This window comes from Larus michahellis, chromosome Z (assembly GCF_964199755.1).
Source record: "Larus michahellis chromosome Z, bLarMic1.1, whole genome shotgun sequence".
Classification (NCBI taxonomy): domain Eukaryota; kingdom Metazoa; phylum Chordata; class Aves; order Charadriiformes; family Laridae; genus Larus; species Larus michahellis.
Window position 1 is genome coordinate 30435440 of NC_133930.1, and position 12606 is coordinate 30448045.

Sequence of the window (12606 nt, forward strand, 5' to 3'; positions counted from 1 at the left end):
GGGTAAGAAGTGACTTTAAAGCTTGCCATTTCCAATTGGCATTTGCCATTTCCAATTTGCAAGCTCTTAATACTCATCAGTGTTTTTTTTAGTCACACTGCAAATTTTAATCTACTGAGTTTTTTTAATCTACTAGTTTTAATCTAGTGTTAAATATCTTAGTAATTAAATCTTCAAATCTCGAGTCTGTAAAGGATTTTTACCAAATATAAAGTAGGAATCACCCAAATTTTTTTTGTAAAGGCAGAAGAGCCTGGATTCTCCTGCAGATGAAACAATACCAGTTCCACAAAACTGCAGGGAAGGAGCATTATCCCACAGCTCTGTTGGAGACCCAAATATAGCTTCTTTAGTGGGAGAGAGATTATAATCTGATGGAGTTTATTTCCCTGCAGGTGAGATACGGGAATGGTCATGGTCAAGCACCTCCAATGCCTTCTCTCTTCTTTTTTTTTTTTTTAACAAAAGAGGCAGAAACGGCAAGGAAGTTGTAAGTACATGCTTTTCCATTTTCAAGTACTGCATCCACTCACCATTGTTTAAATATCTTTATGTCTTCATATTCATCACCAATAAAAATCTTTATTTTTTAAGGCTTTATTTCATTAAAAAATAAATAGTACTAATGCAAAGTCAGTCAAAGCAGCCTTTCCTGAGCACAGAGGAATGCCTCCTGGATGAAAATAACATTTTACCCTATTGATCTGCCCTCAAAGTAGCAGGAAGCTCTGCAAAATAATTCTGACCCTGCAGCCAGGAGTTACATCAATGTGCAAAGTGATCCTTTATTAGAGCCCAAATATGAAGTTCTGAATACACCACCGATTTCAACAGGAATTTGGCTGGAGCAATATTTGGTGTCATTTCAGGGAACTAAATTCATGAGGCTTTTGGATGCATTTGTAAGGGGAAAGCGTAGTGAGGAAAACAGAAGTTTCCTCACCGTTGCACACAGCTACCGTGGGTCAGCCAGGACACCAGTTCTTCCCACTGGATGAAGTTCACCCACTCCAAGCACCAACAGGAGACTCATGCCCTGGAAATGTCCCCTTGGACACTATCCGCCTGCCATGTGAACACCTGCAGGGCAACCTGTCCTGTCAGAATTATTTCCAGAGCTCTTACGAAGGGAAATGTTATGCAGCAACTGCTTTGTTGTAATAACTAAAGCTGGGGAAGGCACGTCTCTCCTGCTGACCTCTCAGCTCAGCAGTGTCCTGAGACAGAACTCATGGTTAAACTGGCAAACCCGAAGAGGTGGTGGTCTCTGCTCATGAGAGCATAATAATCCACTGTAGACAGACTCTCTTCTCATTATTACTTGAAACTTTTTATACAGGAAGATAAAAGTTGCCAGGTTTGTATGAAACAGATGCAGTGAGTCACTTAAACCAGCATCAGTATTAGTATTACACACGCTTGTATGCTTTTTCATGACAAACACTTGTTATTGTCACAAGAGCCAGAGCTACAGTGACTGACTGATGGTACGTTTCTCACACACACCAGCCCTCTTCTACTGTCAGTTGCCCATATAGAGGCCAAAAGAAGATGTCCAATTTTAAGGTGAAATTTTACAGAACTCGAGACACGTGTTTCCAAAAAAAAAAAGAACAAACAAATGCTCAAGTATCCAAACTGTGTGTTTATATTGTGAAACAATACATGCTAAAACACACCCATATATGAAATTTTAGTCAATCACATGCTGGCACGCACATCATCTGAATGTAGTTTGCAAGCAAACAGCTGTACGTTTGCACAAGAATAGTTTTCATCTGCAACCAAGCTCCCAAATTCAAAAAATTTTAACGCAACAGTTTAGGTGTATTTCTGGTTACAGATGTAGGAAGACACTACGTTGAAAAACACAGGACTAGATCAGTTAACCCAGTTGCAAGAGTGAACAATCAAAGATGCAAACATTTTTCGTTATTTCAGAAGCATCTCAGTAACCGTTTAGTCCTGAAGGTCAGTCTCTAGAAAAATCGTGTGTAAAAATGTACAGCCTTGTTATAAAGCAAGCAGGATAATCAACTGCAATGATTGCCAATTTATGCAATTTAAAATATCCTGTCAAAAGAAACATATAGCAGTGCTCTTGTTCATTCATTCATTCATTCATTCATTGAAATCTGAATGATATGTATCCACAACAGAAAAAAACCCACACCTAAGTTATTCAATTAGCAAAGCATTTGCTAGTCTCCTAGCTGCCCAAATACTGGGTCTGCCTGAGCAGACAATAAAATTCATGATAGGAGTTGAATGGAACAACTTCCATCACAGAATAGGGTAATTGCTCCAGAAAGGAATTCCTTTTTCTGATCATCTTGTCATGAAGGGTTTTAAAATGCCTTTTTTTCATGAAAAAAACAGCAGTAGCAAACGTGAACCATCTTCTGTTTCAGCCTATTAATGTGTCAAACGGTTGGACTAAACAGGGATAGATTTTTCTATACAGACCAGGGAGAACCACATAAAACACTGATTTTATCAACTGCACGGTATCTGTAGAACTGACCATGTAAAACCCCAATGAACTGAGATTTTAATCACAAGAAAAAGTTCCTTTTCATCTGTTTAGAGCCCCACAACTACAGAATATTGCCTGGACATGTGTTTTGTTTTCACAAGGCCCTGTGTATCAGCTGTATCCTGTATCAAGACACTGAAGGAAAGGGCTCAGAGAAGGGAAAAGCTCATTCCCTGCTCCTGCCCCAGTCCCTCCTGCCTTTCATGATGTGAGACACATTCCTTATATCCCCTTCCCATTCTGGGGGGACTATGGACCTGACTTCCAACTTCTAGAAACAAGTCAAGGGTTAATCAGCTTCAGCAGCAAATGTAGCCCGGTGACACGCAAAACCTACTAGTCCTAGCTCCTGAATCTCTCTAGAACCACCAGCCACAAAACAGCTGAAGAGCATGCTTCCCACCTGCAGAATTTCACATTGGTATAAAATGGCAATATTTGACTTAGCCCCATAAATATGATGGTTAAACTTCTCTAACTGTTCACCCAGTTTCAAAAATTGTCCATCTTTATGAATAACCTAGATTTTTATTTTAACACAACGAACAGCAAGTGTTTACTGGGTTTGCAAGATCAACTATCAAAGATAAATTAGGAGACCAAAAACCCAGAGCCACCAGAACTGAAGATGCTTCTTTGCTGAAACACAGAAGTAGTACCACTTTACCATCGAACAAGTTTCACTGGTAAAGTCACAGCAGTCAATAATGACTATTTTGCCATAATTCTGTTTACCAAACAAGTTTATCATGGGAGATAAAAGAGAAAAAACACACTTGGCTGTTGCAATTCATATTCATACAGTTTAAAAGACTACAGTAAGCATTTCATGGCAGTATATTTGTTCTGGTACCTTACAGTTAGTACCACATTTAAAATTTGTTTGTTTGTTTGTTCAAGAGAGAATAATCTCCCCATTTCCTTATTCACTACAGACACTTAGACCACACCCATCACTATGTATTGTATTTTCACCACTGTCATTGTGACTTGCGTTGCAGTAATGCCCAGAGGTTGCAGTAGCGATTGTGTCTGTCACAGGACAAACATAAAATAAACAAACTCTTCAACATGAATCCAAACAGAAAAGAGAGAAAAACAGGTAGAGTTAGAACAGGGGGACATAGAGCTAAAATGGGACACAATAGTTCAAGAAGCTCCATCAGCAAGTACCACTGCAGAAAACAAAATAGAATTCTGCCACGCTGATGCAAATACCCTGTTTTGACAACAACATCAACTGAGCCGTGTTTTTACATCTGCATCTCTCCATTTCCTGACCAGTGCCCCATCTGCTGCCCCCAACACATATTGATCTGGTATCTCAAGTCCGCTGAAAAGACGATTTACACTCTTACAACTATCAGTGAAAGACATGCTAAGTACAAGGTAACACGCGATGCCTGCAAACACCTCACCAGACTGAGATGAAATTCACCCTGGAAGGGATAAGTGGTACAGAAACACAGACAAAGGAATGCATGCAGGCTATTTATAACCCAGTTAGAAACAGGTCAGATAGACAGATACACTTTAAGACAGCTTATTGTCCAAGCTAAGCTGAAGTTCAAGCACGTAAGCACAGCCCTTTAAAAAAATCACACTGATTCCCCAAGCTCTCTTGAACTCTGAGACAGAACTAATTACCAAACTCAGATTCATAAAGACCAGCCATAAGTAAAATAGAAAAGAAAAAAATGTCATTGGTGCAAACTATTCCTGCTTTTATTCACAATATCCTGCTTTTATTTAATCATAGAATCACAGCACCTCTCAAGTTGGAAGGGACCCATAAGGATCATTGCGTCCAAATCCCTGCTCCTCGCAGGACTAATCCAGGTATTTACAACTGTGTGAGAACCCTGAAAGTAAGTGAAAGACCATTTTTGCACTTTATGTAGAGAACAAATGTCAGAGGAGCAGCTCCTCTTCTCATTGTTTTCTGTGGTTGGGGGTAGGAGTGATAGCAGCTAAACCAAAGCGAGCAGCTGGCATGCTTTCTCTTCGCCACCATCAAACACATCTGCAGCAGTGGAGACCAAAGGACGAAGCACATTACCATGGTGAAGATCATGTTATAGCACTGCTAGGAAAGGCAATATAGTTCAAGGACAAAATGGTAATCTGCAAAAAAGCCAAGTCCATTTGCAAAATTCAGAATTTGCACCAGGCTGCTTTTTGGCCTCTGGCTCCTCCACGTAAAGGCACAACCAACCTGTTCCCTCTCTGTAGGTGCACATGCTGAAATCAATTTTGCATTTGACACCTTCAGGTGGAGATCTCAATTTTTTACAATTATACATTTATATAATGTATAATTTTATAATTGTAAAAATAACTTATCCCAAATTTGCCAATGAAAAGCACAGCACATTTAACTGACTTACTCATATGCACATCAAAATACTGAAATCTTACTTCACTCAGAGGCAGAGGTGGCCTCAATGCAGTTTTCAAAAATTTCCAGGTACAAAACTTCCAGAAATTTCAAATTTAGACTGGATTTTTATTCCAAATTTCCCCTATAAAAAGATGGCTGAAACATGCATCTCTCTGTATGAAAACAGATTTTGTTAGTGCCACCTCCTGGTGATAAAACAAAACTGAAAAATCATGCGCTAAGATGAAGATTCTTAAACAAAGTATAGTGAAAATATAATAATTTGGCCTGTTTTGGTTTGCTTGCTTATGATGGCTTGACATGAGGCATCAGGTTTTCCTCTCTGCAAACCTGGAGGGCAGATACAAAATTCATTAGCTGTTTTTAGAATGACATAAGTGCAGATGCATAAGCATCCTTTAGTCAGTAACAACAGAGAAAAAAAAGGAAATGCTACAATTATGGAACAGTCACCCTCTCAGGAAGGAAAATCTGCCTTGATTTTATCCTTTGAGAATTTTGCTGGGGAGGACATTCAAAGGCATACTGATATCTCCACCAGAGGTTGCCCGTGGGGTGGTGAGCTTGGTGTAGCCTCCTCCATCCAGCATGCCAGTGCTTTCTTTGCAGCCTTCCAGCCGGAGATACTCTTTGGATGCTATTGACAACAGCAAGATGTCATCACGGTGAAAACAGGTGTCATAAAGCTATTGATAAATACACCCCATCACCTTCAACTGGTTTGCCTCAGTCTGAAAGAATAATATTTGGTCTAAGAAAATTGTAAGACATGAGCTTTACTTAAATCTACCTGTTTGCTATACTGTATTTTGGAGAGTTGCAATTCATTTAAAGCTCACTGTCCAGGCCCACAAAGCAGAGAGTAAAGGTGTAAGGCTGGGTATGAGAGAAGCTGAATTACACTCTTAACACAGAATGGCTAAGTGTTGGCAATATGCCTAATATTCTTGAGGGATTTTACAGTTCCTGTGAAAAGTAGATTCTTTTTGGCATTAACCCCAACACTCTTCAGAGAATTTTTATAAGTTGCCTGGGGCCTTTATAACACATAGTCCAACATGCATTCTGGTATCACCAGCTGTTTTTATTTTCTTAAACATTTTGTTCTTAAAAAAAATTGCAAAATTCAGAATTTGCACCAGGCTGCTTTTTGGTGTAAAACTGTAAAAGTACAGAGTCAAAGTCAATGTAAATCATTGCCTTCCATCATTTGTGTTCAAGAGTTGCCAGAACAACACCATTTGTGTTCAGGAGTTGAACCATGCCTGAAACAGGATAGACAGGGAAAAAAAACTTTAACCTGAAACAAGCACTTAAAAGGAATGAAGTATACCTCTTGTATATTATATGAGAGGCATACCAAGAACCACAGGGAGCCTTCTCAAACCCGACCAGGATGGCTGGTCATCCAGCCCCTAAAATGAAATGAAGAATTAAAATTGGGGAGTCTCATGTGCTCAGCTGTGCCATTTTGGAAAGTCCCAGATCAGACAAAAGAATCCACCAAGACCCATCCCCACTGTCTTCAGAACAGATTTCCCCAACAACTGCTAGAGCTGCAAGTAATGAGTTCCTTGCCTTGATGGATCCTGTGGTGTTTTTCAAGCGTATCAAGGCCACAGAAGCATATGCAAAGCCGGAAAATGTGTCACACTGGATAAAAATAAGATCATTATCACTTAATCACTTTGCTGTACCTAAACATCATCAATAACCAGGCTTTAAAACTGCTAACAATTGATTATAGAAAACAACTAAAAAAGAAAGTAAGCCTTGAGTCAAGTTTTCTGCATAAAGAACTGCACAGAATACTGATGAACATCTTTTTTCAGACTGCGCCAAGTGACACATAAAAACAACAGTACTAGAGAGCAAAATAAGTATGTTCAAGAGTTTTCAAGTGTGGCTCAAGCTGCTTACTGATTAACACTTCTGCGTATAACACTCCTCACAGACCTGTGCGGTTATTGTTCAAAAGTGAAACAAGGCTCTCTTGGCAACTGGAAACAAATGACCCTGACGGAGTTCACAGTTCCCACACAGCTTAGCAGCGTTGGAGCTGTTGCTTCTTCTGGGAAAAATAAAAAACAAATTCCAGTCCCAAGATTTAATGTCTGTCAGCTATTTCCAGGATAAGGAAGAGCCTCCATGATCTCCAACAGGAAACATGTTCATCGGACACAGGAACATTAGCTAACTGACTCATTTTACTAGAAAATTTACAGTCACATATGCAAAAATATAGGAAATAAAATACACAATGATTTTTCATGTCAAGGAACATCCTAACACTGCAGGAACCACAGAAATGGAAGATGACTCCTGTCTTTTCCATGGCCCTGTAAAGGAGAACAAAAGGGGTCCATGTCTATCTGCATAAATTTCTGCATTTCTTACTAACAATGTCCAGATTTGTTTCTTCAGGTCCCGCCTCAAGTATTTTCATGTCAACTCTTCACAACTATAACATAGTGTTAATCACATACCCACATGTTGACTACACTGGTTTTAGTAGAGCAGTCAGGGTGGAACAAAAGGCCGCTGGACTGGTTTCCAAGGCTTGAACTCCCCACATGTGCAGTGTCACCTGCTGCCAGGGAGCATGGGGGACGCAAGGAGACGGCTACAGCTCTCATGACGGAGAATGGCTCACAATTGCTAGGAAGTCTTGCCAAACATACCAGCTCAAACCACAATCACAATAAGCAAGACCAAAAACCAGGCTGACAGGCCGCCTTTCCCCTCCCCAGGACCATGCGGGACCACTCCACTGGGTTATGAGCATGGTGGCTGGGAGCGCAGTAGTTGCACCACCTCCAATAACAGCACCTCAGCACAGAATTTCGGTCACAGTGAAAATTTCCATTGGCCAAATCCAAGCTGCTTTAAGACTACAATATATTGTCTTGCAAGAGAAGAAAATCCACTCCTAAATTTTGAATGAACTGCCATAAGCATGTTAAGTATGATCACAGCGATTCAGACCAAGGATCCAACTGCCCCAGCAGGGCCCTCACGCAGTGGGTGCTAATGGATAATGCTGAAAGGAAAATGCAAGGTGTCCTCCCAAACTCCCACAGACACCTTCTGCAGCTATTTACACCTGCAAGGATATGTTTATCTTTAATACTTCTTGATGGAATTCAAAAACTTGTTTTCATTCACTAAATAAGAGCAACCAGTACAGATGTTGAACATATTGGTCCTTCCAGAAAACGTGTTGTTTTCAGAAAGATTTGGGATTTTTATTAGTACATGAGACGTTAAGACCACTTAGGATATGCCTGAACACAATCCACCTCATGCTCACAAGTCCATCCTCTCCCAGAGGAGTGAATAAGACAAGCAATAACAACAGCTACTAGGTTTTCTAGAAAACATAATACTATTCAGATACGTTAAAAGTGCAGATATGCTGGTAATAAATCTTTGGATACATAACTTTTGGGCATCACTACATTTAGATCACAGTTGTAATTTGAAGTATTTGAAATTTACACACTTTGAAAAAAATTACCTTCTTAATAGAACACTCAGTAGAAATCTGGATTTTAAAAATTATATTATTTTTCGCTATAAGACTTCTGACAAAAGATCTGCATTGATAAGAGAAGTTGAAGACCAGTACTGTCTGGGTTATGGTCTTCTGTCTTCCTTCACTGTTCTCGTGCTTTTCCCCTTTCTGATCATTCTTGGCTGATGTCTCTCTAGCTCACTTTCAACTCAGCAGATACTGTCAGTAAAGATCTCTTTCTAGGCCTGAGTAAATCTAAAAGGTGTGAAACCATTTATTCACAAAAAAATGTTCAAATACACTTACAAAACAAAATGAGAGTCTACAGATTTCCAATGCCAAATACATGTACAGTTACGCCTACACTTTGCACCTAATTTCTATGTGAAAATATCTAATATGGGTGCACAAAAGTGTACACTCCTAGCAAAAAAAAAAATAAAAAATCACTGTACTAGTACATTTTTCTGTACTGAAAAAAACCCACCATTATACTATTTTCTTTTCATATGCACAACATAGTACTAGAAAGCATATTATAACATCAGTACCACACAGGAGGTAAAGTAACCAAGTCAGAGATGTACACCAGTGCATGTTCAGACTTTCTTTTATTCTCCATACAGTAAAACAGCACAATGTGCTTCCGTTTCTCATCATCCACAAAAGCTTAAGAGTTTCTGTTAATGTGACCTAGGTGTCATCCTTTCTAAAAATCATCTCCTTTCAAGGTTTTGTAACATTATACAAGATAAAGAGAGCCTTCATGCAAAGTAAAGACTCTCTGCGTGTTGTGGTTACTGTAGATTATTACTATTTCCTTTTTGTGCACTGAGCACCACCTCCTGTCAAAAAAAAAAAAAAAACCCCTCTGTAAAAAACAAGGCACACAACTGGATTTCCCCAAAATATTCGGTTCTTTCTTCCATCCCAAACTGAAGCTCATGGGTTTTTTTATAAACCGTTTTATCTATTATTGAAAAAATGCATGGGAACTATTCCAAAACCACCAACAAGTCATTTTATTGTGTATCTTGCTGCTTTTACTATCCCACGTGTTTTAAAGTAAAAAAAAAACCAAAAACCAGTAAAACCCAACTTTGAATAGTGCGAACCTCTATAACTGGTACTGAGACAACTTTTAGCAGTTGTTGTCTTCTTGAGGTGAAGGTTTAACTAAAATAAGTACCTACTAAAAGACATTTCCCTCCATGTACCTGCCACTAGAAAAGGACAAAATATGAAAGAACTGCACAAGCGTAAACTACATGAATAGTTTTATAAGGTTTACAGTCTTATTTACATACATGGTATGCTTTATACAGCACAGCAACATTCAAAGTCTTAGAAAATTATCTGGACATGACCAGGTGAATAAGACTTAGCTCTTCCATAGTGGATACGTTCCCAGCATGCATAATCTTCAACTGTCTAAGTGGTCCTTCTAATAACAAGAACTTTAAAGAATGAGGAATTACTAATCCCAATCCATAAAAACACATAATATGAAGTCCATCATATCATCTGAAGTCCACAGTACCTTGTCTAACCAGCACTGTTTATACATAAGCTTCTCTAACACCAGCATTCAGCTGAATTCTCTACTCACTATCCCACAAAATAGCAGACCACTTTACATATGTGAGAGCTAATCAGGCCAAGAAGGAAAGATGGGAATTACAGCAGCTAGGAACAGGGCAGTCAGGTACAGCAGATCAAAATCCCCAAACCGAGGACATTAAAAGAAGTGACAATCTCTTCGCCCCGTGGTGCTGCTCTGCAACACATGCTGCAGGTGGATTAGCTGGTATGTAGAGCTATTTCAGAGATCCCAGCATGGATTCCCTGGTTTTAGGCATATAATTTTGAAGACAGCAGGAACCAGGCTCTACCTGTAGTGAAAGAAAGTTCCTCCAAAGCTCATCATGTGAGGAGTCCACCTCTCTTCCCTGTAGCAGAAGCTTAAAGTTATACGCTGCGAACTACACCCACCACCACCACCACCAAAGCAAAGCGAGCACCAGATCGGTGATCTCAGAGGTCACCCAATGAATATGTATACGCATTACCACTGGTCTGACTCAGCAGAGCACTCAAGCATGCAGTTAACTTTCAGCTTGTTCTGAAATTATACTGGTTTCAAGCTTACAAGCCTTGCTCAAGAGGGATGGACCTCCTAAGGTTTCAAAGGGAAGTAGTGGAGAAGAACAGAAAACAGAGAGAAGGAACATACTTGGAAAAAAATGGGAAATCTCTGTCTCCTTTTCTGCACTTTCACTCAGATATCTACTTTTCTTGGTATTTAAAACCATTTAATTATTTTCTATAAATTAAATTCTCATTTCTACGTACATTCAGTTTTGGAATTATGATACCAGAACTCCAAAAGAGAATCCCCATCTCCAGCATATGCAAAGTCAAAAAGTACTGAAAAGTTAAAAGTTCTGTTTTGACTTCAAAGACCAAGAGCAGACAGGTGAGTACTTTCTCATAGGCAGATGAATCTCTGATGCACAAGCACATACTCACAGAGGACCAGCCTCCAAATTTTGTGAGGGCTACGCATCATTATTTTCTACAGCATAAACAGTGGTTCCAAAAAGATGGATTACAAATCTATGGTTGAGACATGCTCCAAAAGTGCTTTACAGCTTGTCCAGCCTAAGCACCCTAAAAAGCATGACTACATTCCTGCTTTCATCAGTAAGCAGCTGTTAGTCACCAGTGGAAAGCTGTGTTCATGCATCCAGGAAGGAGTATTTCTGATAGCAGTCACAAAATTCTGGTGCTACAGAACATGAAATGACTGTCTGGATTTGTTGAGTCAAGAGGTTAGGTTAGCAAAGCAAAGTCAGACTACACTCTTTATAAAGAATCTTAGGACAACTCAGGTATGCTGAGGAACTGCTGTGTAATACAAATGCCCCAGGAATAATCGAACAGTGAATTAACTTTTGTGAAAAACAGCAAAACATTTTGTTTCAGTATCTCTCCCTTCGTAGTAAGAGAGTGGTAAAGAAGAGACTGGATTCCATCTACTAAAACCAATACCATCTGGGTATGTGATATTGGAGAAGAAATGCTATTACTAACAGCAATAGTAAAAGGAGTCTTACCTTCACCTGTGCCTGGGGAGAAAGAATTTCCAAAATCTTGCTGTTTTGGCTTTAAAGACTGTGGGGCTGGCAGTCCTGGGGGCTGTGAGACTTGTAACAAAGGCTTCCCATTTGTAACCACTTGTTTCCTGGGACTTAGAGCAGGAAGGTGAATAGTACTGTCAGTGATGTTGCTCTGAGGAGCTACCCCTCCTCCAAGGGGCATCCTTAAGTGCAGGCTGGCAGACAAGTTTCCAGTATCTGGGCTGCTATTTGAAGATGGGTAGGGCGTTCCTACATGAACTCTGATAGGTGGGATCTGCTGTCCACTGATCATCCTAGGTCCATGAGGAATACCTGTTGTCCGATGGCTCATACTGCATGAGCTCCGATTCATTTTTGAGAAGTTAATGTAATCAAAGTGTGTTTTTACAGACCCATAGCTATGACTGATATCAATCCAAACTCAGTAAGTAATCCATTGTGCATTACGCCTGTTTAAAAAAATACATAAATAAAAATAGTTGATGTTACAGTAAATAATACATGAAAGAGGACTGCACAAGACCGTTAACTTTGTGGCATTACTGATTATAAGAAACAAAGTATAAGCACTGCATGGTCTGTCAGGGAGAAGGAACAAAGCCAAGCAATGACTTAGAGCTCTAACAGGGAGAAAACCTGCCTCCTCAAAAGCTGAAGTCTGCAATAAGGTCAGCTGCCTTCACATTAGCTAAACCAGACATGAAATTAAGTGAATACTGACCAAGTGCAAGAAGGCAGCCAGGAGCAACAAGACTCTCTGACAAGGAGTTGTCATTAGGATGAACACAGCTATCGCCCCTATTTCTGCCATCTCCTCTGTCTATTAATTAAAATTGTGCTGAAAAGCACACGCAGTAGGCCAGTACTATGCAGATACAGTCTAAACAGGAAGGAGATACCAGTTCATATTCTAAAGCATGTGCATACAAAAAAATGAAGAGGGGCTAGCAAAACCATAGAAATGCTTCTTCAAACTCTTGTGGCACTTCAGAGTGAATAGAATAGAAAAGAATTG

At 39.6% G+C, this 12606-nt stretch overlaps 1 protein-coding gene across 1 annotated transcript in view; it reads right to left on the reverse strand.

Moving 5' to 3' along the window:
- Positions 1–11943, reverse strand: part of GLIS3 (GLIS family zinc finger 3) — a 158190-nt gene extending 146247 nt beyond the window's left edge. The window contains exon 1 of the mRNA XM_074570675.1: positions 11568–11943. Within this exon, the coding sequence (XP_074426776.1) occupies positions 11568–11943 (376 nt within the window). The remainder of the gene's footprint in view (positions 1–11567) is intronic.
- Between the last annotated feature and the right edge of the window lie 663 nt (positions 11944–12606).